This window comes from Hemicordylus capensis, chromosome 2, assembly GCF_027244095.1.
Source record: "Hemicordylus capensis ecotype Gifberg chromosome 2, rHemCap1.1.pri, whole genome shotgun sequence".
Lineage (NCBI taxonomy): Eukaryota > Metazoa > Chordata > Lepidosauria > Squamata > Cordylidae > Hemicordylus > Hemicordylus capensis.
The window spans coordinates 340914238-340940826 of NC_069658.1; the positions used below are offsets into that span (position 1 = coordinate 340914238).

At 47.1% G+C, this 26589-nt stretch overlaps 1 protein-coding gene across 4 annotated transcripts in view; it reads left to right on the forward strand.

Annotated features, from left to right (window-relative positions):
* ANXA6 (annexin A6) overlaps positions 1–24111 on the forward strand; it is a 94439-nt gene extending 70328 nt beyond the window's left edge. For 3 of the 4 annotated variants that reach the window (XM_053297014.1, XM_053297016.1, XM_053297017.1), the window contains 6 exons: positions 11366–11383; positions 14132–14225; positions 14753–14848; positions 17523–17581; positions 18221–18343; positions 23724–24111. In XM_053297014.1, the coding sequence (XP_053152989.1) occupies positions 11366–11383; positions 14132–14225; positions 14753–14848; positions 17523–17581; positions 18221–18343; positions 23724–23783 (450 nt within the window). In that variant the 3' untranslated portion in view covers positions 23784–24111. The remainder of the gene's footprint in view (positions 1–11365; positions 11384–14131; positions 14226–14752; positions 14849–17522; positions 17582–18220; positions 18344–23723) is intronic. The other variant, XM_053297013.1, reaches the window with a different exon arrangement.
* The last annotated feature ends 2478 nt before the right edge of the window (positions 24112–26589 follow it).

Sequence of the window (26589 nt, forward strand, 5' to 3'; positions counted from 1 at the left end):
CGGATGACATCTCCCAGCAGCTTCATGTAGATGTTAAACAGCATGGGGGACAAGACTGAACCCTGCGGGACCCCACAGGCCAACGACCACGGGGCTGAGCAGTAGTCCCCCAGCACCTTCTGGACCCTCCCCTCAAGAAAGGACCGGAACCACTGCAACGCAGTGCCTCCGATTCCCATACTCGAGAGGTGGCCCAGAAGGATACCATGGTCGATGGTATCGAACGCCGCCGAGAGGTCCAGCAGAACCAACAGGGACGCACTCCCCCTGTCTAGTTCCCGGCGTAGGTCATCCACTAGAGCGACCAAGGCAGTCTCAGTCCCATACCCGGGGCGGAAGCCAGATTGAAAAGGGTCCAGATAATCCGTATCATCCAAGACCCTCTGCAGCTGGGACGCCACCACACGCTCCATCACCTTGCCCAGGAAGGGAAGGTTAGACACAGGTCTATAATTGTCCACATTGGAGGGATCAAGGGAGGGCTTTTTTAATAGAGGTCTTACCACCACCTCCTTAAGGCACGATGGCATCCTGCCCTCCCTTAACAAAGCATTAACGATCACCTCCAGCCATCTGCCTGTCCCCTCCCTGGCAGCTTTTATTAGCCATGAAGGGCAAGGGCCAAGAGCGCACGAGGTCGCCCGCACACTGCCCAGGATCTTGTCCACATCCTCAGGCCACACCAACTGAAAAGAATCCAAAACAATGGGACCAGATGGTACCAGAGGCACGTCTGCCAGAACTGCCAAAACTCTGGAGTCCAGGTCAGCACAGATGCAAGCGACTTTATCTGCAAAGCGACAGGCAAACCGATCACAAAGAGCCGTAGATGACTCCTCCCCCATTGTCCGGGGGGATGTGTGGAGCAATGTTTTCACCACACGAAACAGCTCTGTTTGCCTTTACTGAGCAGATGCAATGGAGGCGGAGAAAAAACGTTTCTTCGCCGCCCCCACCACCACGGCGTCGTCCCTAAAATGGGTTCTAGCCCGTGTTCGATCGGATTTGTGACGACTCTTCCTCCAGCGTCGCTCCAGCCGTCGTCCGAGTTGCTTCATCGCCCTAAGCTCCGAGGAAAACCAAGGAGCAGAACGGGCTCCACCAAGCCGGAGAGGGCGCTTGGGGGCAACCGTGTCAACAGCCCGGGCCATCTCTCCATTCCAGAGATCAACCAAGGCCTCGACAGGGTCACCAGCTCTGGACACTGGAAACTCCCCGAGGGCTGTCTGAAATCCAAGCGGATCCATAAGCCTCCGGGGGCGGACCATCTTAATCGGCCCACCACCCCTGCAGAGGGCAGACGGAGCAGTCAAACTAAACCCCACCAGGTGATGATCTGTCCATGACAAGGGAATGATCTCAAATTCCCCCACCTCCAGATCATTTATTTCCCGGTCGGCAAAAACCAGATCCAGAGTGTGTCCCGCCACGTGGGTAGGGCCTGATACCAGTTGAGACAGGCCCATGGAGGCCATGAAATCCTGAGCCACACCCACTAGGGGGGCCGCAGCGTGGACATTGAAATCCCCCAAAACAATAAGCCTGGGGGAACCCAAAGCCACCTCCGAGACCACCCCCGCCAGCTCAGGTAGGGAGACTGAAGTGCAGCGGGGTGGTCGGTACACCAACAGAATCCCCAGCCTATCTCGGAGGCCCACCCTCAAGGACAAACACTCAAAATTCTGAGATTGCCTGACCAGGCACCTGGAAACGGGGAGGGTCTCTCGAAAGATGACTGCAACACCTCCTCCCCGACCCTCGAGGCGGGGCTGCTGCACGATCTGGAAACCTGGAGGACAAAGCTGAGAGAGACCAACCCCGCCCAGCGCATCCAACCAGGTCTCCGTCACGCATACCAGGTCAGCACGCTCATCCACAATCAGATCGTGGATGAGAGATGTTTTTGCGTTAACTGACCTGGCATTCAGCAGCAGCACCCTAATCCTTGAAGGAGTGTTCTCAGGGCTCCCTAGGGTCAGAGGGTTGGGAGAGGGGCCGGAAAAAGGAACAGGCCTCAATTGCCTGGACCGATTTCCCCAGTAACGGCCCGCCCAACTCCCACCGCCATACCTCCCTCTGCCCGCTACCCGTGATATTGCCGCCCCCACTCCAGACCCACTTTTTCGCTCTCCCAGGCACATCTCCCCAGACTAACCCACCACAGCTTCTTGGCTTAATTTAAAAACCAGGACCAGGCTTATACGATCTCTGCTGATGTCTTAATTGAAGGAAGACAGATCTTCAAGGCAGATGAAAAAGGTCTTCAGACCCCAGGCAGCTCGCCCCACGGCTGAGAGCCACAAGGACGAGAGCCCTTGGGCCAGCCTGCCCTTTATATTGGCAGAAGCCCCAGCTCAGCAACAGCCCAGGAGATGTTACACACCTGGAAGAGAAGTGGAGCAGAGGCAACAAACAGTCAGTGCCCCACCCAAGCTGTTCCCTTCTTCCTTCTTCCCTTCTTGTTGGTTGGTTCAATTTCTATACCGCTTCTCATGAAAATAATCCCAAAACAGTTTACAGGATAATTAAAACACAAATTAAAAGTACAAATATTAAATATAATACTGTATAATACTCCAAAAGATCTCTGAACTGAGAGGGAGGTTCCAACCTCGAATTGATACGTTAAGGGATGCCAAAGGACAGATAGTAACTGACTCAGAGAAGATCAAACAGAGATGGAAGGAGTATACTGAAAATCTGTACAGCAGGGACGTCAACATTCAAGATACTCTAGAAGATATTCCTTACTTGCAAGAACTTCTGGTATGGGAAGATAGGAAGTTAGATCAGCACTCCAGTCATTACCAAGTTGGAAGGCTACAGGAACTGATGGAATAGCTATAGCAATATGGCAGGCAACAGAAGAAGAATCAGTCAAGTCTCTAATCAAACTATGCCAGCAAATTTGGAGAACGACACAGTGGCAAACAGATTGGAAGAGGTCAGTCTGCCCATACCAAAGAAAGGAGACTTAACAGATTGCGCAAACCATCGCACAATCGCCTTAATTACACATGCTAGCAAAATAATGCTCAGGATCATCCAACATAGAATAAAGCCCTACATGGAAAGGGAATTGCCAGATGTTCAAGCTGGTTTCAGAAAAGGCCAAGGAACAAGAGACATCATTGCTGATGCACGCTGGATAACTGAAGAATACCAGAACGAAGTCAATATGTGCTTTGACTACAGAAAAGCCTTTGATTGTGTTGAAGTTGTGGAATATCCTTAGGAAAATGGGTGTCCCAGAATACCTCATTATTCTCATGAGAAACCTATACACAGGACAGGAAGCCACAGTCCAGACAGAACATGGTAAAACAGACTGGTTCCAAATCGGCAAAGGAGTAAGGCAAGGCTGTATACCTTCTCCTTTATTAACATAAGAACAGCCCTGCTGGATCAGGCCCAAGGTCCATCTAGTCCAGCATCCTATTTCGCACAGTGGCCCACCAGATGCCGCTGGAACCCACAGGCAGGAGTTGAGGGCATGTCCTCTCTCCTGCTGTTACTACTGTTACTGTTCAGCATATTCAACAATAAATAAAATCTCAGTTTACTAGCCACATCCTGCCAGTCACAGGCCCCAGCTCCTAAATCAGGACATCCATTGCCATTGCCCAATGGAGAGGAGAGCTGGTCTTGTGGTAGCAAGCATGACTTGTCCCCATAGCTAAGCAGGGTCTGCTCTGGTTGCATCTGAATGGGAGACTTGATGTGTGAGCACTGCAAGATATTCCCCTCAGGGGATGAAGCCGCTCTGGGAAGAGCAGGTTTCAAGTTCCCTCCCTGGCTTCTCCAAGATAGGGCTGAGAGAGATTCCTGCCTGCAACCTTGGAGAAGCCGCTGCCAGTCTGTGAAGACAATACTGAGCTAGATAGACCAATGGTCTGACTCAATATATGGCGGTTTCCTATGTTCCTAGGATGAGTAGAGAGGTAGAGCTGATGGTCATCTGCATATTGCTGACAATTAAGTCCCTGGATGACCTCTCCCAGCAGCTTCATGTAGATGTTGAACAGCCTGGGAGATGAAACCGAAACCTGCAGGGCCCCACAGGCCAATGGCCAAGGAGCCGAGCAGTAATCCCCCAGCACCACCTTCCCCCAAGACAGGACCAAAGCCACTCTAAAGCAGTGCTTGAGAGGCAGTCCAGGAGAACCCCATGGTCGATGGTATCAAACGCCACTGAGAGGCCCAGCAGAACCAACAGGGATGCATTCCCTCTGTCAAGCTCCCAGCATGGGCCATCCACTAGGGCCATCAATGCAATTGCATTACCAAGCCAGATTGAAAAGGATCTAGATAATCTGTATCACCCAAGAAGACCCCCTGGAGCTGAGACGTCAGCACACCCTGCCCAGAAAGGGAAGGTTAGAAACAGGTCTGTAGTTGTTCAAGTTGGAAAGTTCAAGGGATGGCTTTTTAAATAATGGTCTTACCACCGCTTTGAGGCACAATGGCATCTTGCCCTCCCTTAATGAAGCATTGATTATAGCCTTCAACCACCTGCCCTCCTTGGCAGATTTTATTAGCCATGAAGGGCAGGAGACATTGCCTACACACTGCCCAGGATCTTGTCCACATCCTCAGGATGCACTAACTGAAAATAATCTAGTACAACAGGACCGTATGGTCCCTGAGGCACATCTGCTGGAACTGCCAAAATTCTGGAGTCCAAATCTGCAAGGATGTGAGCGACTTTATCTGCCAAGTGGCATGCAAGCTGGTCATAGCAGGCTGTAGATGGTTCTTCCCCAATTACATGGCCGGGGGGATGTGTGAAGCAATAACTTTGCTACATGAAAAAGCTCCACTGGCCTACACTGAGCAGATGCAATGGAGGCAAAGAGAAAATGTTTCTTCACCACTCCCACTGCCATGGAGTACTCCCTAAAATGGGTTCTAGCCAGTGTTCAGTCGGATTTGTCATGACTCATCCTCCAGCATCATTCCAGCTGTCATCTGAGTTGTTTCATTGCCCTGAGCGCCCCAGAAAACCAAGGAGCAGGATGGGCTCCACCAAGCTGGAGAGGGAGTTTAGGGTGACCATGTCGATAGCCCAGGCTGTCTCCATGTTCCAGATATTCACCAGGGCCTCGACAGAGTTACCATTTCTGGACACTGTGGGCTGCCTGGAAACTGAGTGGCTCTGTAAGCCTCCGGGGCGGACCATTCGAATAGGTCCAACCCCCCTGCAGAGGGTAGACTGAACAGTCAAACTAAACCCAATCTGTTTACCTTTCAGTTTACCACATTTCATGATACACAAACTGTTCTTCAGTATGGTACGGCTTCCAATTTTAAAATTAAAAAATGCTTTCAAATGACTCTCTCTTGGGCAAGGACAAATGTTTTTTAAAGGCCATTTTCAGAAGTGATGCTAAGAACAATATTGTTCTTGCATCTGTAAGCTGAATTTTCAAGTGTATGTTCTGCTGAGTGCAATTAATGCACAGTTGCAGATGAAAAGGTATCACTTGTGAAATTGTGATTTCACTCTTCCTACACTCTTCCACCTGGAGGTATTCAGAACTCTCTTAAAGTTCCTGACTGACATGGCCATATTCCAATACTCTAGGGAATCCACCTGGAACCTGTGCCTGCTGCAGGGTTAGAGGACTGCTCAGGTAGAAGCAAGAATCCCCTACTGTTGACAAGCATAGGCATAATCCAGTCTTTTGTGATTCTGTTGACAAGAATAGGAATGATCTTCAGACTTTTGTGTTCATTTTACTTAATGGTAATTAAGTGGGTATTTTCCACCATTGGTGTTTTTCTTGGAATGTTCTGGAAACATGGCCAAAATTAGTCAAGTGCCATCTGTTATGTTACACTGTGCATGTGATTGCACTTAAAAACAACCCCGTGTTCAGTCATTGTGGAACAGTATACATAGTTTGCAAATGATCCCCACAAACCCTGCCCCTGTGCTAATGCATCACATGAGCCTGTGCTCATTGCTAGTATAGTATTTTGTCTGAAAAAATTAGTTATTCTCGGGGAGAGATTCTTCTCATGCTTGCAACTGTTGGGGTGGCTCTCTGATGAGGCCATGTGAAGCAGTGGCCTCAGGCAGCGAATGCAGGCACCCTGTACCACCCCCACCATGGGCACATGGGCATTCTTTCTCCTGCCTGCTGTCCCCCCCCACCTTTTCTCCTCTGCTCTCATCTATCTGTGTGCTTTTCTTCCTCTCATTGGCCATGCTCCCACCTCCCTCCATAGCCCACTCCCACTTCTCCAGCCCCGATACTGCGCCTCTTCCCCCATGCTGGCCTCACTTTCTGGGATACTCCCCCACTGCTTCTGGCTGGCAAGGCAGTGTGCATTTGTCAGCAGCTTCAGCCAGCAGGCTTTTGTTTCTCTCCACCTCTGCTGCTGCACTGGCACTAGCGCTCTGACTTCCCCCCTCTCCGGCTGACTCTCTCCTTCTGAACCAAACTGTCCAAGACAAAGCGCTAACTAGTGTTCACAAACATGCCGAGAATCTCTCCCCAAGTACAACACTTATCTCTTCAGACACTTGTAGTCACGGTGGGGATGGACTTATGTGATGTGTCAGTGTATCTCCACTAATGATCCAGAGGTGCTGATTGCAGAATGCCTCCACAGCGCTTAGTAATCCAGAGTACCTGTGCATGCGAAGGGGGAGAAATTTTCACTGATCTCTCCTTCCCCCTGAAGTGTTCTTTAATGCCCCTAAATATGTCCCCAAGGGTTGCACAGTGCTTAGGGGTATATTTAAATAGTTTTAAAGAGGTGTTAAACAGGGGAAAGGCAGCTTGACCAGAAGTGATAACCCCCATGCATGCAGCACAATTCTGGATAAGTAAGCACTATTGTGGCTTTCAGCTCCTAGTGGAGATGTCAGTCACTGTACATGAATCAGGTTCAAGTGTATAATAAGATAATATGGGGATCCTTTGCATGCATCCGTCTTGTAGATCTGGGTAAATGTGTCACATTCTGAGCGCAAAGTTAGTGTCATTTGTGGCCAAGTATTTCATGACATGTGAACAAGTCACCTATGTTTGCTTATCTAGGTCAGGGAGCCATTTTGTACATTCAGCATAATCAAGTGACCTACCTTTTCCTGAGCTGTACTATTCTAAGCGGCTGGTGGGAGGCTGTGTGCTTGAATGCTCTGCCATGAAAAACACTTCCAGCACAGTGCGGGAGTGAATGAGTGCAAGCCTGTCAAGGGAAAGACTGGGCTGGACCCTTTCCCCTGACACATTTGGTTTCCTTTTTCTCGTGCAGAGGGGATTTTTGTTCATTTCTCCCTATGAAAAGATATGCACATTCCTACCTGAAGCCTGGAATAGTGCATCTTGTGAAAAAGGTGAAACGTGATACTGCTGAATGTATACACTGGCCCTAAGGAGTCCGCTATAAGTGACATATAAATACTTCAGGGAAACCCCTGATGCCACATTTTGGAAAGGAACTTTGGAATGGAGGAGTACCCTTTCCCTGCCCAAAGCTGCTCTGCTTTAAATTCTCACTCCCCCAGCTTTTTCCTCTCATAAAAAAGGCTATGAATTTGACAGGGAGGTGGAACATAGGAAGCTGCCTTATACCAGGTTGGGCCCATTGGCCCATCTTAACTCACAATTGTACTTACTGACTGACAGCAGCTTTTCCAAGGTTTCAGACAGGAGTCTTTCCCTGCCTGTCCTGGAGATCCCAGGGATTGAACCCGAGAACTTCTTCTTGCAAAGCAGATGCTCTATCCTTGAACTATGGCCCCATCCCCAAAGATGGCATACATGGGTTTCCCATCTGGGCACTGACCACACCAAGACCTGCTTAGCTTCAGCAAGATGGCTCTACTGTGTGTCCTTAGACCACGCTCTAGGACCCAGGCTCTGGCAGTGTGGAGCAAAGCAGCGGCAGGTGGGCCAAAGGTTGAACACTTCCTACCACTCCAGTATCACAAAGCTGCATTTCTTTTCTTTTCTCCTTTTTTCTGTTTTTAAAGGCATTCAATTTTGTTTGTTTGTTTGTTGTTAAATTTATATACCACCTTTCATTAAAACAATCCCAAGGCGGTTCACACAAAAATTAAAACAAGGCTATAAAAAATATACAATTGAAATATAACCTAAATATAAAAACATAGGTCTGACTAAAAAGATTTGAAATACAAGCATGAAATAACCATACAAAATACAAAGAAGCAGCAGCAGCAGAGACAATCATATAAAAGCCTGGGTAAAAAGCCAAGATTTCATATGTTTTTTAAAAACTATGATGGAGACCAAGGAGCAAATAGCCACCGGGAGAGCATTCCAGAGTCTGGTGGCAGCAACAGAAAAGGCCCTGTCTGCATGACAACTGAGCCTCCCTCATTGTCGGCACCCAGAGCAGAGCCCCATCAGATGACCTTGTCAAGCGTGCAGCAACCCTTGGGAGCAGGCGGTCCCTCAGGTATCCCGGGCCCAAACCGTTAAGGGCTTTAAAGGTCAAAACCAGCACCTTGAATTGGACCCGGAAACAAACTGGTAACCAGTGTGGCTCTTTCAAAATGGGCATGATGTGATCCCAGCGGGCAGCTCCAGATAAAACCCTAGCTGCCGCATTTTGCACTAGCTGCAGTTTCTGAATATTCTTCAAGGGCAGCCCCACGTAGAGCGTGTTACAGTAATCCAGCCGTGACGTGACTAAGGCATGGGTAACTGTGGCCAGATCTGCCTTCTTGAGAAAGGGACGCAGCTGGTTCACTAGCTGAAGCTGTGCAAAGGAGCCCCTGGCCACCGCCTCCACCTGAGCTTCCAAAAGCAGAGCCGGGTCCAGCAATACCCTGCGTACTTGCTCCTTCAAGGGGAGTGCAATCCCATCCAGACCTGGTAGAATCTCCTCATTCCGATTGGCCCTCCTACTGACCAACATTGTCTCCATCTTCTCTGGATTCAGTCTGTTTATTAGCCCACATCCAACCCATCATGGCCTCCAGCACCCAATTTAGGACATCCATTGCCTCCCTAGGATCAGGTGATGAGAGATATTGCAGTGTCATCTGCATATTGCTGATCCCCAGATGACCTCTCCCAGCAGTTTCATGTAGATGTTAAACAGACTGGGGGATAAAACTGAACCATGCGGGACCCCGCAGGCCAATGGCCACGGAGGTGAGCAATAGTCCCCCTTCTGGACCCTCATCTCAAGAAAGGACTGGAGCCACTCCAAAGCAGTACCTCCAATTCCCATACTCGAGAGGTGGTCCAGAAGGATACCATGGCCGATGGTATCGAATGCTGCTGAACAGTCTTACATGTGTTTCCATATCATGTATAGTTAGCCTCTAATTCCTGCTAACCGTTGCTACGAAAATAGCAAGCGAGTATGTCTCAGAAACCTTGCCTCCCGCCCAAGCTATCCATGACTCCCATTTCCCTCCAACCATGAGAAGGGGGAACCCTGTTATATGCATGTGGAAAAAATGGGTTAATTTGCCTAATAAGGTTGAGGAGGCTGCCCAATACTGTAGATATGGGGAGGAGAGCTGGTTTTCTGGTAGCAAACATAAATTCTCCCCTCTGCTAAGCAGGGTCCACCCTGGATCACATTTGAATGGGAGACATGTTTGAGCACTGTCAGATATTCCCCCTCGGGATGAGGCACTCTGTGAAGAACACCTTCATTAACTCAAACTACTTGACTCATGTTTAGCTTTCATGGATTCATGAATGCACGGAAGAGGAAGAACAGCAGTAGCAACTGTCCCCTCAGGCTACCATCCCCTGATGTTGATCAACCCACAAGCCACTTTTCTCCCCACCCCTCCCCAGGTCAGCCTGGTTTGGTTTGAATCAAACTGGAGTCGAACCGGGCCTGGTTTGGTTCTGTGCATCTCGAGCCAGGTCCCAGCTTCAAGTCAAACCATACCAGGCCCTGTTTATCTCAAGGGCGAGCCATCAAACAGGCCCAATTCGAAGGTAAACCAGCTCGCCCTTGAGCTGGTTTGCATGTCCCTACCCACAACATGAATTTGTGGAAGGAAGCAACTGAAGAAGGCTTCAGTGTGGATTAAGAGTCCATTTTCAGAGAGAAAATGTGTTCAACAATTTTTGAATTCCATAATAATGGATGGTCATGTTGTAAAAACAACCTGGTTAAGTAATCTGTAATAAATGCATATTGTGAAAAAATGAGTTTGTTTATAAGCCTCCAGCTTAGCTCTGTGGAGAGAAGTAATTAACATTGTGTCCATGTGGGGGAGTGCTGATACTTGTGCATGCTTATGCATGTTTTTGAACAAGCTGTGTTTCATTGCTGCTGCATCTACCTAGGCAGAAGAAAGAAAGAGATACAGAGAGGCTAGTGGCTAAAATGTCGCATTGTAGGCAGACCAAAGCAGGATTCACACCTTCACTGTTTGTGGTGAGCAGTGCAGGGGGAAATCACTAGGATGTTCAGACTACAGCTGTTTTATATTGGTCTCTTTCCAGCTGCAGAGAATCTGATTCTAGCACAGATGGCACATTGGCATACGGAGGGTGGCAGCAGCACTACTTCACCAGGTCATCTTTCTGCACACATCACTCCTGCCATACACATGATGCAGATTTGTCATCTCCCACCTTCCTTTAGCTTAGATTTCTGCTGTTGATCTCTGATCCAACACTAAGAACAGCCCTGCTGGATCAGGTCCAAAGCCTATCCAGGCCAGCATCTGATTTCACACAGTGGACCACCAGATGCCTCTGAGAAGCCCACAGGCAAGAGGTGGAGAGGACATGTGTCCTGTCTCTTGCTGTTGCTCCCCTACAACTGACTCTTGCTTCTCTTTTCCTGTACTTCTCAGTAAATCCTTGGCTAATCATTTCCTCTCTGTGTCAGGCTGCAAGCTCCTTGGGGCAAATACCTTATACTCAAGCTTTAAAAAAAATAAAAATAACAAACCTCCACATATATACATGTGATCAGAAAAGTAATATCTGTTGCTTCATTGCCCCAGGCAGAAGGCTGTTGGCAAAGATGTCTCCTTTCTAACTTGCCAATTTATTTTATTTATTTATTTAACATATTTTTATACTGCCCAAAACTCACGTTTGAAACAAGATGCCTCCCCTTTTATTAGAAAAGTATGTCTGCATTAAGGTTAAGATTGCTTTTGTCTATATTGCTTAGCTGGACACATATAAACATTCATTGAAGGGCTTTATGTGGTCTGAGCTTCTGAATAAGAAATTGAAAATAAAGCCCCCTCTGCTGCCACCGTTGCCTGTGCTTGCTCATGTCAACTTGAGACATCAGAATGATCTCATTTTATTTGCAAAATCACAGGGAATACCTGTGCAGCATCATCTCTGACCCTGTTGCCTTCCTCTCCCTCCCTCTTTCTCTCTGTTGTCAGGTCGTTGCTGAAACCTTGGTGAGTGCCTGTCCATTTTTCCCCCTTTGACACTTTCTGTACATAGAATAATATACTTGGTCCTGAGAGCAGGTTTTGGAGAGCAAGATGGAACTAAGTTAAAGTGTAGCCTTGTCAAGATTTAAGCTGTGGGTTTTGCCTCTATCTAGAAATTCAGGTCTGCTTTGTTCTGAGTTATGTCTGCACACATGTTGCTATTTTGCTTCTTTCATAGTTGGTCATATCCCATACTGGGGACAAAATTTTATTTATTTTTATTTTTACATTTATATCCCGCCCTTCCTCCAAGGAGCCGAGAGTGGTGTGCTACATACGTGAGTTTCTCCTCACAACAACCCTATGAAGTAGGTTAGGCTGAGAGAGAAGTGACTGGCCCAGAGTCACCCAGCTAGTATCATGGCTGAATGGAGATTGGAACTTGGGTCTCCACGGTCCTAGTCCAGCACTCTAAACTTTCTTCTACAGGATCTGACTGTTGGTCCATCTAGTCCAATACTGCCTACTCGAGTTCTCTTCGCTGGAGAGATTGGATCTGGGGCCCTCTTGCATGCAAAGTTTCAAGGGATGTACACGGAACCAGTTCGGAGGCCCTTTATGGGCCTCCAAACTGGTTTGAAAGACTGGCAGTTTGGCTGGTTTGAAGGTGGGGGGGATAATTGTAAGGGCTGGGGAAGGTGCTCTTACACACACACCCTGCTGCATTTCCCCCGCCGGCACTGTTCTCAAAAACGGTCCCACCGGGGCGGCAGCATACCTCCTTGCCACCCTGGTATGTCGTGGACTGGAAGTGGCTACTACGCTGTGCATGGTCCGTGATGTACCAGGGCATGACATACCAGGACCACTTCCGGTCCGCGATGTACCGGGATAGCAAAGAGGTACGCTGCTGTCCTGGTGGGACTGTTTTTGAGAACAGCACCGGCGGGGGAAACACTGCTGGGGGAATAAAGAGCACCCTCCCCAGTCCTTAAAGTTATCCTCCCCACCTTCAAACCGGCAGTCGCCAGTTCCATGCACATCTCTAAAAGCTTCTGCTCTGCTTACTGTACTTATTGACCCCTTCTGGGTTTAGCCCTGTTTGGAAGCAGGAGGAAGGATTATTCTTGGAACTCGATTCTTATTAATGTTGCGTCTTTGGTGTAGGGTGAACAAATGCAACAAATGTTTTCCACAGTGAAGTGGGGTTGTGAAGTGTGCCAAACCCATATTGATCAACTGGCTGATGGGCCTTCCTACAGCCTGGGTTATATGACTCTCTAATCTAAAATAATTGAAAATATTCCCTTACAGTAGGAAAAAAGATGAGTTGCAAAGATTCACTCCTAGCTTCTTTAAGCCTAATTTCCCATCTCCTCAGCTGGGAGTGCAAGGGAGGAAAGTACTATCTTAAATTAATGGGGAGAAGCAGGTAAATAGCAAGGAAATTCAGGAAATTGCTAGTGGCCAGTTGAATGACCTTTACTGAAAATACTGTATCTGGATGCCCTTAGAAGTGCCAGATTTCTCACTAGGAAGAAGAATGAGCACAAAACTTACAGTGGTGACTGTCAGCTTCATACATTTTCTCTGGCAGTTTGGGGAGCTTTTGTGGGGACTATGCATTTTTCTTTTCCATCATTCATAAAGTGGGACGTTTTGAAAGGTAATTATTAAATTCTAAAATAAAAAGTGGGTGTGCATTGCAATGCACATCACCACGTCTATTTTGGCTAGATAGAAAAGCAGTTGATTGGTCAGGTTAGAAAGAGGGGGAAAGTACTTTTGATTATACACAGCTACTGTATCTGAGGTGCTTGTAAGTCAGGGTGGGGAGGTTCTGCTGTGAACCCATTAGGCAGTGTAATAGTCATAAGACAAGACATTTTAATAAGGCTGTGATTTCTCACTGGATACTGTATGTTTGGCGATATCTTTAATACTGTATAGTTTTGAATAATCTTTTAGGTTCCAAATTAAGATCCTCTTGTTCTCCATCCTAATGCTCCCTCCCCCACCCCCTTAAATGTGTGCTGCCTTTTAATACTGCTGTTTTATTAGTATTTTGCTGCTATTGCTCTGTCTGCTATTTTAATTTGCTTTATATAAAATTTTCATGTGGTTTTTGAAAAATCATTATTCTGTAATTCCTTATTTTTGTTGTATGTTGTTCGGGTATTTTTGATGAAGGGCAGCATATAAATCTGTTAAATAAATATCAGTCCATGAGAGAAAAAGAGAGTTCTGCCACCAGACATTTTTCATAATGCACAAAAGCTTTGGGCTGAGCTGCTTTCTCACAGTATCGGATGCTATATTAACAGGAGAATCGAATGCTCCTATCAGATCAGATGGATTTAGATGGGCCTAGTCTAGTATCCAGATGGATAAAGACTGCAGTATTTAGAACATACTGTTGTCTCTTATGGTTGCAGTTCTTTCCCAATTCATGTTTCAGATGTTTGTCTCTGGAAGGCCTCTGTAGGTGAGGGCTAGAGGGAGGAGTGGGGGAGAGAAGGGGTAGAAAGGAAAACAACGGATGGGAAGGAGGAGATTGAGAGAAGAGTCCCACTGTAGAAAATTGTATGAGAATAAAGAAACAACTAGTTTTTGTTCAGGTCCAACCTTCTGGGTCCTCTGTACCAGGAACAACATACAAAACTTACCTTCTCATATGATTGCACTAGTGTCAATTTTTGGAAATCAAATGACATATTTTACTGTCCCCACCCTTTGTTCTCTCCCCACTTTCGTTCTTTGTTGGTTCTGTAGAAACTGTCTGATGTTTCCAGTGATGACTCGACATCGCTAGAGACACGCTTCCTGAGCATTTTGTGTACGCAGAGCTACCCTCAACTCAGGAGAGGTAAGAAGTTGCATGTTTATCAGTGGTTCAAGATCCTGTGGCTAGATACGAACTCATTGGCCCGACCTTATCAGGCATTGTTATTGATGTTTGGAGAAGGGCTGGTGTCATCCTCTAAGGGCTTTGAAGGAAAAGGACCACTGATGCAACCTCCTTGCTACAAGAAAATGGAAATTCTCCTTTTACCTTAAGACAACCAGCTCCTCTGACCATTGGAATTCAGGGTCAGGAAGTTCATTTCATCAGCTGCACCTTTCCTCAGAAATGTTAATAGCCTATTTCGGTAGCATGCCTTGATCTTTGATACTTCCCTGTGGCAGCACCTAGTTCTCCTTGAACCTACCTAACCTCTCTTATTACACCAAAGAACAGGGCCAAAGTTATCGGCAGCTGTTTGTCCCCTTTATTGCCATAAAATTCATTAGGTTTTGGCTTGTCGCCAACTTGGCTGCATATGCTTAGTTGCATATGTAGTTGCATATGATGAATCTTGATATGAAATTCTGGTTTCTCATCAATCCCTCTAGTCTTCCAGGAGTTCATTAAGGCAACTAACCATGATATCGCACATGCCATCAACAAGCGGATGTCTGGAGATGTGCGAGACGCCTTTTTAGCCATTGGTGAGTATTTCTTGTGTGGTTTCCTTTTCTATGGATTGTGGGCTTTGCCAAACTCTGTCACAATGCTCTTGTAACTAGTTAGCTATCAAAGAAAACCAAATATGGGAGGGATTGTAACACAGAGAACACATGCTTTGTAGGCAGAATGTCCCAGGTTCAATCCCAGGCATCTTCTGGTAAGGGTGGGGAAGTCCTCAACTGAAACCGTGGAGAGCCGTTGCCCGTCAGTGTGGAAAATGCTAAGCTAGATAGACCAATGGGCTGACTGAGCTGGCTGTTTTGTGGAGTGGAATGAGAGAATAAATTTTTTCTTCATGTTATAAGCCAATGTGAGAAGGCCACTGGGGAGTGGAAGGGGTGGGGGTGGGGTACAGAAGCTGCCTTCTAAACACTGGAAAATTTACATAACTGCATCTTAATTACTGAACTTTTATTCTAATCCACTTCCATATTTTCAGTCTTTTCTGCACAGCCATGACAGCTAGAAATTTGTTCATTTTAAAATGAACTTCCTATCATCCTATACATGCCTCCAAAAACTAAGTTCTATACTGTATAACATGGCAGTGGTCATGCAGCTTCCAAATCTGCCACGGCTGAGAATTAAGAAGCTGCTGATTAGAGTCTGTACATCCCATTCGCAGCAGTGACTCCTTCATGCATCTAGGTTTTGCTCATACACTTATAGGCATTTCAATCCTGGATCCTTCAACCACTGTCGCTTTGTTCAGTGTCTTCCTGGTGGTCCCAGTATGTTGCTACTCTGGGGCTGAATAACTTTATCTACAAACCTTTTCTCCTCAACAAGTTTTTAAAGGGAAGCTTCACCAAGGCCTACAGGAAGGAGTAACCCTACCCATAAAGCATGGCCAACACTGACCTTTTCATTAACTATTGGAGCTTCAGTGGGCCCATCTGCTCATTTTCCCACCCTGTCCACTTCAGTGCAGAGCCAGTGACCCATCTAGAGATATCCAGAGGAGCATCCTGGGTAAACGGACCACTGAAGAACAGTGGTGAGAGAAGCCACACCTGCTGGGTACATCGTTCTTGTTGCATAGCTGAAACATTTGCAGTTTCCTCACACATTTTTCGGATGAGGGAAGTGGCTACCAAACCATCCATATGGTTTTCCTCCCATTGCAATCAACAGAGTTGTGGTTTCTTGGGGTGAACTTCCTCCTTTATGGCAATGAATCAACATGACAACACACACACAGCCTTGTATTTTGTAAAATTAGTTTGTAGAAACCTCTATCCATAAGTTAAGGGCATTGTTTGTATACTGTCTCAAGGCTTCTGAAACCTTGGTGATCCATTTGGAAGTACAGTAGAATGATTTGTGAAGGTTCATTGTAAAAAGCCATCTTCTCTTTCTCTCTCATAAGAAAATTAAAATATGCTTGCTGGATCGGACCCAAGGCTTAGCTAGTCCAGCATCATGTTTCCCACATGGCCCACCAGATGCCTCTAGGAAGCCCACAAACAGGAAACAGGCAGAGGCACTCTTATCCCCAGGCCTTGGGGATCTGGTCTGTGGCCTCACAGCAGAGGGAGGGCCTCCAAATGTCCCAGGAGGCCTCCAAGCGACCTAATGCCACCCCACACTTGCCCAACATGCCAATCTTTGCCATCTTCGCCGCCATATGCATGGCCGCCAGGGTTAGGGGGTGAATCGAGCAGGCTGTGATGGTGGCGGCAGGTGCAACAGCTGATGGGCCTGTCCATCCAGGCCTTGAACACTGGCGAGAGCCTCCAGCATGCCTGCACAGTCATTCACAGTCAGGCACTGCTCCTCTTTCCACACTTTTAGGCCCCTCTCTAGGAATCTGGACTCTCTTTAGGGGACTCTGCGCAGGAAGACTCTCCCTTTAGGGGACTCTGCGCAGGAAGCAGGAGAGGGGGAAATCTCACTCTCCTCTTCACCCTGCTGCAAACACCAGCGAGGAAGAGGTGGAGGGAAGTGCTTTTCAAAGGGTTTGTTTTTCGAGGATCATCAGAGGGTGGCTCTATCCTGGGGGCCCCTCTCCCCCCACTCCCTGGCCCCTTCCAATGTCCCCATCCCACTTGCATTGCCTTCTTCTCTGCAGAGTTGTCCTCCTGCCGCGTCTTGGAAAAGCCAGGGACTAAGCCGCAGCCTGCAGCCCAACACCAGCAAATTCTCCCAGAGAAATTTTTCTTGTAAAGGCTGCTGCTGGTGGGATCTTGTCCTCTGGAGCAAGCTCCCTGCTCCTCTGCTACTCCGCCCCCTGCTTAGGACCCTCCCCCCCAGGGCTCTTTCTAGATATTTAAAATAGTCAGGGGTTGGGCCCCCAACTTTTCTCCATTTTCACAATTAAACCTTTTCATGCTCTCTGATGGAATGCAAAACCCTCTTCCAGTTTTGCGGCAGTCAGTGGCAGGCTTCTATGTAACCCCCCAATGTAGGTTACTTTTCTTTTTTTCTTTAAGGATTTGGGGCGGGGGGTCATGGTGGTGGTGAGTAGCCTCCGAAGCCCTTCAGGTCCGGGCTCCAAAATTACCTAGGTGTGCCACTGGATAGGCAAGCTTTTCTCTCTCTTTACTACACAAAAGCTAACATGACTTGAGATATCTTAGCTCCTCCGAGACATTGCCAGGGACAGATGGCATATATTCATATTGTGCTCCTTTCTTGTCCCTCTTTTGTTTGAAGTGCGGAGTGTCAAGAACAAGCATGCTTTTTTCGCCGACAAGCTGTATAAATCCATGAAGGTAAAACCTCCATTTTTTCTTACTATTTGCTCTCTAAGAAGGGAAAGGTCGCCTCAGCACCTTGGATACCAATCTGATTGCACTGCTGGGGATTTCCTGAGCAACTTGCTTGCTCTTCAGAGAGCCTAGAATAGCTTGTTACCACTTGGATTTGCTCCCAAGGAGGGTGGTTGTCTGTTGTTAGAGAGATCTCTGTATCCTGCAGCTAGCTCAAACAAGATCTTCCTTGCGTAAAGTGAGATTTGGAAAACCTGTCAAGGGGACAGATTCAGCAACAAGACTTGATACTCAGCCCCAGACCTCACCTTTCTCCAATCCCAATTATGGGGGTTGGGGTTGTGGGGGGACAGCAGTTGTGCAGAACAAATTCCTGAAAGAGCATTATTAGGGGCCCTGCTCTGACTGTGAAGGGTGCTTTTCTTTCAGTGCCGATGTAAATTGGCAAAACAGGATATGAAGCTCCCATTCACATCATCTGTCTTAATATCACTGTGTAAACAAAAGTTCTCCACTCTGGGTTGATAATGCTTGTTGCCATCTCTTCAAAATATTTTGCTGATGGCAGCATGAGGGGAAATCCCACCGCTTCCTGTCTCTTCTCCCTCCCCCCTCCCCTGACTGTTTTTTCAATCTCATAAGGGTGCTGGCACAGACGACAGAACTCTCGTCCGGATCATGGTCTCAAGAAGTGAAATTGATCTGTTGAACATCCGGCGTGAATTTTGGGAAATATACGACAAATCACTCTACCACATGATTGAGGTAACGAAGGCACCAATTGCCTTTTGGGGAGCAATCAGTAATATTGACTTTCTAATGTGGCTCACTGTGTGTATGTTGACTAGTTGTGCTCCTCAAAGCCCCTTCATGCAGCTCAGTCACCCAAGTGGATGTTCAGTCCAGGCACAAATAATCACACTTTGCATCTGTCAATGGGGAAGCGGATGGGTCACATTCAGTATGGAGTAAATGTTGCACAACCCCCCCAACAAAAGTCTGTTAGAGAATTTCCTCTTTTCTTTTCTTTTCCTTCTTTTTTACAGTTCACTGCAGGCAAGAGACAAGTGAAATGTAAAACATTGTTCTGTAATATAGAACTGTTATTAGGTTAACAGACTACTAATCAACAAACCAATTAATATAATTCTATTTTACCAAACTATAGCATACTACTGTCAGTCTAGATTATATTATAAACACAAGTCTCTCTCCCTTCTCTTATTATCCAAAGTTTTTCTAGTATTGAAGGGGAAAATAATAATCCATTGATGGTAAGATATTGTGTCCACTGGTCAGATATTATAGCCTTAAACATACTTTATGCTCAAACAGTCGAACAATCAGTATACAGTGTACATAGATAGGTACAGATTTGTCCAGAGGTAGAATTATTCATGTTATGTTGAATGTCACTACAGCAGTACAGTTCCTGTGTATTTGCTACATTTTAGGGGGCCTGTACACATGTTCACTTTAAAAACAAATACAGTTACAGTCATTCACACAAAAATATGTACGAGCATACAGACATCTGAACACTGGTACAACAATAGTGCAATTCAGACTGCTGTGTGAGTGTATAGATGTTTGTATACTTGTAGTTGTATTTGTGTGAATGACTGTACCCGTGTTTGATTTTAAAAGGGAACCTGGATACAGGCCCTTCAGATGCATGGTACAGATAGGTATGTACTGCTGTACCTGTGTTCAACATTATGTGTGAATTACTGTACCTGTGTACAGATCTGTACCTGTGTACACTGTGTACAACACTCATATGTGCATTTAATGCATTCTTCTCTGTAGCTCAGGCTAGCAATAGTGTTGCTACTGTGTGTCCTTTTTGGAGAGTTGGGATAGATGTAAAATTCTTCAGAAAGATGCCTTCTCACATCCTAGTGTGATGTTGTTCCTGTTCTGCAGACGTGATACTTCTAAGGGCTGATTTGGTGAAAGTAAAATCTTACACCCCTCCTTAAAAAGCCCTCATTGGACCCAGATGATTTAAATAACTTTCAACCAGTGTCTGACCTCCCCTTCTTGGTAGGGATGTGCACTGGTTCAGCGCTCCTTTTCTGGAACACCAAACCAGTTCAAAATGCTGGCATTCAAGCCAGTTCAGAGGCTGCGGGGTTACTTTAAGGTACAGGGAGGGTGCCTGTCAGCCATTTGCGTGGTGATGCTGAATGGGGCTGCAAGGAGGAGTGTTGCAGCCCCGCACTCACGGAGCGGGGGGGGGGAAGCGAAGGGGCAGGGATAGGCAGGTAGGAGGCACCTTCCCTGTCCCTTAAAGTAACTCCCACTCCACCCTCCCGGGGCACGGAACCAGTTCCGTGCATATGCCTACTTCTTGGGCAAGGTGTTAGAAAGCAATGTAGCATCTCAGCTTCAGGCAGCCCTGGATGAATCCAATTACTTAGATCCTTTCCAGTCTGGCTTCCAGGCTGGATGTGGAACAGAAACTACCTTGGTGGATGACCTACGCCAGAATCTAAACAGTGTGACTTTGATGATTCTCCCAGTCCTCTCAGCAGCTTTCTATACCATTGACCATGGAATCCATCGGGGTTGTCTCTCAGACCCAGAAGGATTTGGACTTGGGCAGGAGGACTTGGGGGCATGGTTATACAGTGGCTCCACCCCTACCTGGAGGTCATACTCAGAAGATGATGCTGGAGGATGCCCGTTCCACCCCTTGGCCTTTGGCCTATGGGGTGCCAGAGGGATCTATTCTGTCCCCTGTGCTGTTTAACTTCTACGTGAAACCTCTGGGAGAGGTCATTCGTAGGTGTGGGCTGTGGTGTAGAGATGTGCACGAATCGGTTCGGAGGTTCTTTTATGGGTTCGAACACCAGGGGGGGTTTGAAGTTCGAAGCCGGGTGTGTGTGTCACTTTAAGGGTGGGGGAGGGTGCCCATACCCCTCCCCCCACTTTCCCCCGCCGGTGCTCAGTGTCCATAAAAGCCTTTGGGGCGGCGGTGTACCTCCCTGCCGCCCCTTCCCCCTCTTCGGCCAAAAGTGGCCGGAAGTACTGGATGCGCGTGTACATGTTGCACACATCTGGTACTTCTGGCCACTTCCAGCCGAAGAGGGGGAAGGGGCGGCAGGGAGGTACACTGCCGCCCCAAAGGCTTCTATGGACACTGAGCACCGGCAGGGGGAAAGAAGGGGGAGAGGTATGTTCACCCTTCCCCACCCTTAAAGTGATACCTGCTCAAGCCACCCCTGCCCGGTTCCATGGACATCCCTACTGTGGTGCAGTCAGTAGGCTGATGACACCCAGCTCTACCTCTCTTTTAAGTCAGCAGACACCAAAGAGTCAGTGGATACTCTGAACCGGGGTTTGGAGTAGGGGTGAGTCCAAACCGGTCCGGCGGCCATTCTAAGGAATGGCCGAACTGCCGGACTGGTTCGGCCCTTGCTGGTTCGGGTCCGGGTGGGGGGTATAACTTTAAGGGCGGGAGGGCTTTCTTACCCCTCCCACCTCTTCACTCCCTCCAGCGCCCGTATTTAACTGAATAACGGGGCGCTGGAAACCAGCCGCCCCCACCGCCGCCGCCCCCCCTGAGCAGATTCACATACAAAGGTGCCCATGCCCCTGCCGCCGTCGCCCGCCAGCCAGCCCTCCCTCCCTCCCTCCCTCCCTCCCAGCTGCCCGCCCGAGTCCTTACCCAAAGCTGCAGGAGAAAACGAGAGGAGCTCCCGGACAGAGCTCCTCTCGTTAGAAAGGCCTGCTGCAGAATGAAGGCGCTTTGCGCGTGTGCGCATGCGCGCGCCGCAAAGGACGCCAGAGGCCCGGTCTACCCGCCGGGAAAAGGCCGGGTAGACCGGGCCTCCGATCGCCGGAGGCCCATTCTACCCGGCCTTTTCCCGGCGGGTAGACCGGGCCTCCGGCGTCCTTTGCAGCGTGCGCATGCACGCGCGTGCAAAGCACCTTCATTCTGCAGCAGGCCTTTCTAACGAGAGGAGCTCTGTCCGGGAGCTCCTCTCGTTTTCTCCTGCAGCTTTGGGTAAGGACTCGGGCGGGCGGGCGGGCAGCTGGGAGGGAGGGAGGGCTGGCTGGCTGGCGGGCGGGCGGGCGGGCGACGGCGGCAGGGGTATGGGCACTTTTGTATGTGAATCTGCTCAGGGGGGGCGGCGGGGGCGGCGGCTGGTTTCCAGCGCCCCGTTATTCAGTTAAATACGGGCGCTGGAGGGGGTGAAGAGGCGGGAGGGGTAAGAAAGCCCTCCCGCCCTAAAAGAAAGGGCCCCCCTTCGGTGCCGGTCCGGACTGGTCCGGACCGTGCACATCTCTAGTTTGGAGGCTGTCCTGGAGTGATTGGGGGCAAACAAGCCAGATAAGACAGATGTGCTTTGGGTTGGTAAAACTGATCATCTAAGTAGTGAGGTAAATCTGGTCTTGGAAGGCCCCTGAAAGAAAATGTCTGCAGCTTGATGGTGCTTCTGGACCAGACACTGTCCTTGGAGGCATAGGTGGCAGTGGTGTGCAGAGGTGCTTTTTATCAGCTGTGGCTGGTACTCCAGCTGCAACCCTACTTGGAGTAGTCGAACCTGACCTCAGTCACTCATGCTTTGGAAATGTCCAGATTGGACCACTGCAATGTGCTCTTTGTGGGGCTGCCCTTGAAGATGGTTCAGAAGCTTCAGCTGGTCCAGAATACTTCTGTAAGGTTGCTCATGGCTGCAAGTCACTTCATGAGTGTCACACCTATCCTGTGGCAGCTTCGTCGGTTACCGGTTTGCTTCTGGGCTAAATTCAAGGTGCTGGTCTTGACCTTTAAATCCCTACATGGCTTGGGGCTGGGGTAAATTTCAGACCACCCGGCATCTCTCAGGCCCTGCTCATGCCTCACCACTAACAGAGATCTGGTGGGCAGGGACTAGACACAGGGCCTTCTCGGTTGTGGCACCTCAGCTTAGGAACACCCTTCCCGAAGAGCTTCATCATGCTCTCTCCCTCTGTGTTTTTAAAAAACAATTTAAAACACATCTTTTAAAAGAGGCTTTTACATGTTTTATCTGCTGCTTATATCTAGTAGGTTTTTTAGTTTTTTTGGTTCTCATTTTTAACTTTTTATTAATAACTTTTAATTTGAAACTTTTAAAATTTGTTATTTTAAATATGGTTTTAGCCTGGTCTTCCAACTTGTTTAACTTTATTAATCTTTTACTTTCCATTGTATCTGTTTTGTCTTTGTTTTGTTGATGTTGTGAGCTGCCCCAAGCAGTAGTGCACCTGAGGGGTGGGGTATAAATACTTGAAATGAATAAATAAATAATATAGACTAAGATGAGTTCCTGAGTTCTCCAGGAGTCCTGAGGCTTAGGGACCCTCAGGAGAGTCTTCTCAAATTCCCTCAACTGTCTGTTTCCCAGCTGTCACTTCACAAGCATCCTGAATTTTCAGTCCTTCTCCTCTGGAAGAATTCAGCAAGCTGATTTACATACTGCTTGACTTTACACACATACAAACTCCTGGGTGGGGTGGGGGGCTCTGTCTGCTGCCATAGTAGCCTTGTTGCATTAGAATTTCTTCTGTGGAATTTCTCCCTGTAAGAACAAGAGGATAACTGTGATTTTTGAAGTGTGCAGCACATGTTGCCACAAGCGCACTTATCAGACATCCAATATGAGCAGCAGCTGCCCAGTCAGAATGCTTATTATAAGCTCTGGGCATGCTTGAAAATCATCCACTCTTTCCTAAACAATGATGGAGCACTGTAAAAATATTTAACTTTCACCACAGCTTTTACTTAGATCTTCCTGTGGTGGCTGCTGCAAAGAAGCTCTTAGCAGATAGCATTAAGTATAGTATATGCTAACCAAAAGTATATCTACATTACAAACATATGCATTTGCCAGCTTAATAGTCAAGGCTCCTTTCAGAATCCAAGGGTTTGTAGTCTGGTGAGGGTGGTCAGATTTCTCTGTTAGAGATCCCTAGGTTCTCTCACTGAACTACAGTTCCCAGGGTTTTTCTGTTATAAGGAATTGTTGTTTAAACCAGTTTAAGACAATAATGTCAGTGTATAGTACCCAATGATACATGCTGGTGGTTTAGCAAAATTGACATTACCCATAAATCTGATCTCACTTGCAGGTGCTTCTAGTTTTCATTTTGACTTTTTATGTTCCTCTTGCAGAAGGATACCTCAGGAGATTACTGCAAAGCATTACTCGCCATTTGTGGAGGAGAAGATTAAGCAATTGGCAACTGTTGTAGAAGCTCGTCCTCACGTCTGAGCACTGTCTGAGCACCGTTACTCACATATGTGCAGTCTAGATGTCACTGTTGCTTTTAGGAGCTTCAGAGGAGCTGAGAAGATTCACTTTGTGCTAGAAAAAAAATGTATCACACAAGAGCTTAACACTGCAAGCAGCTAAGACCACAGGGATTTCTCAGTCATATGGTGGGGGGACATGGTTTAAATTTGTGCAAAACTGACTCACGTGCAAATGTCCAATGATGTAACACTGATACGGGCTGTTTTAAACCAAAGAAATAAACAGTTAATGTTTCTGGCCATGAAATGGCTCTTGTCTGCTTCTTTCCAAGAATAGCTTAAGAAATCAGGCCCAGTTTACATGAGATGCTAGGCATGCAAAAAGCACTTATCCACGCTCTTCCCACTCAAAAGACCTGCAAATAAGTTACCATATCTTTGGATCTGGCAACAACCTGACACAACACACAGTGAAACACTGGCAGGGGATATTTTCTGACCTTGCATTGTGCTACAAATGAACTTGGAACCTGTAAGACTCTTCCTGCTTCCAAGACCTGCGAAGGTCAGTGTGACAGGTTGAGACCTAGCGCTTCTCCCAAGTTTGGAGAAGGGCAGAACCTTGTCTCTGACTTTGCACTGAACTTGGGGGTACTTGGAAGCAGCAAGAAGTCTCCCTGATTTTGAGGACTCCTAAAATGGAGTGACATTGCCTCCTGTGTGAGTGGGGCAACCATAAATACTGACTATCAAGACCATCCATAATTGATGAACCTCTTTTTGGACATAGGCCAGCATCCCATTTAAAGAGTTCTTAGCATGTATGTGCACGGTGTTTGCCCACCAGTGTGGGTTTTCTCCCAGTCCTAGATCACTGGCATGCCAACACTGGCGGGCATGATGAGGCATCTAAAAAATGTCTGTAGTGTTGCACATGAGCAAGTACTTAAAATTTTGCAAATGCACTTGGGTGACAATATTTGAATTTGAAATAATTGTTGCAAATGTGCAATTTTAAATATTCATGCAAGAGTGCTCTTCATAACCACCCACATTACTCTGTTCATCATGTCTGCCATGATGTACATAAGGGCTTGCGCATGGGTTAAAAACCTTTTCAAGCATTATGCTGGGCCATGGGGCAGTGCTTTTTGCACACCCAGATTCTCATTTTGAATCGGCTTTACTTACAGCTATCTGGGTGCTTTAAGCTCCTGTTTCCAGATACACTGGTCCTGTATCATAAATGAATAGAATTAGCATTGAGTGTTGTTGGCTGATGGAAATCCAAAGAAAGCATGTGGGGAATACAAGAAACATACCTGTAAGCTTTCCAAGTGTGTAATGCCCATTAGACTAAAATTGGATGTTGGCATTTTCCACATTCTTTACTTTTAACCCAACCTTATCTGTATATGGCCACTTTTTGAACAACATTTCACAAATGGGTATCAGAACTGTATACCAGGTGCCAATGTGACTCCACATAGTAGTGTATCAAATTTGGGTTCACATTTCACTGGTGAGGTCTTGGGTCAGTCACTGTCGCTCAACCTGAGTTCCCCATTTGTAAAATGGGAATGCTGAGGACAGATCCTCATAGATGGTTGCCATTGTGAATGAAATTGCATATTGGACTGAAATTTAAGCTTTAAAGTAAGTTTTACTTGAGGCCATTGTGAGCACCTGCAGCCTAGACATATTTGCATGTATGTCCAGCTTCTAAAGCAAAGGACTAAACAAGAATCAAGTAATAACCCCCCAAAAAGTATTTAAATATATCAGAAGCAGAAAACCTGCCAGGGAGGTGGTTGGATTCTTAGATGGTGAAGGCATGAAAGGGGATTTTTAAGGAGGATAAGGAGATTGCAAAGAAGCTGAATGAGTTGTTTGCATCTGTCTTCACAGCAAGGAATTCTGACCATATACTTGCTCCAGAACTGAGCTTCTCAAGCCTGGAGGCTGAAGAACTGGGCCAGTTTGAAGTGACCAGAGAGGATGTTCTAAACTGTCCTGAAAAACTAAAAATTAACAAATTGCCAGGGCCAGATGGCATCCACCCAAGAGTTCTGAAGGAACCTAATGACCCCTGCTAACTTGGCAAAGAGGCAACTTTTAACGTGGTGATTCTCTTTATTTAGCAGGGGGAGAGTAACTGGCCCTATCCACCCCCAGCACAGTACCTCCAGTGACTGTTGCTGGTGTCTACCTTTTGTTTCTTTTTAGATTGTGAGCCCTTTGGGGACAGGGATCCATCTTATTTATTTATTATTTCTCTGTGTAAACCACCCTGAGCCATATTTGAAAGGGCAGTATAGAAATCAAATTAATACAGAAATTGAATTAATAATAATAATAATAATAATAATAATAATAATAATAAAGGTGAAATTGCTGATCTCCTAGCAAAAATATGTAACTTGTCCCTACAGTCAGGCACTGTACCAGAGGACTAGAAAGTAACCAAAGTAACTCCGATTTTCAAAATGGTATCGGAGGGGGGGTGGATCTGGGAAATTACAGGCCAGACAGCTTAACTTTGGTGCCGGGTATACTGATGGAAAGCATACTTAAGGACAAAATTATTAAGCATATAGAAGAAAAAGCCTTGTTGAAGGAGAACCAGCATGGCTTCTGTAATGGAAAGTCTTACCTCACTAACCTTTTGAATTTCTTTGAGGGTGTCAACAGGCATGTGGATAAAGGTGATCCAGTTGACATGGTAAACTTGGAGCCCTTTCTCACAATCAGTGAGAAAGAGGAGAGCGGGGAGAAAGGCTGCTTG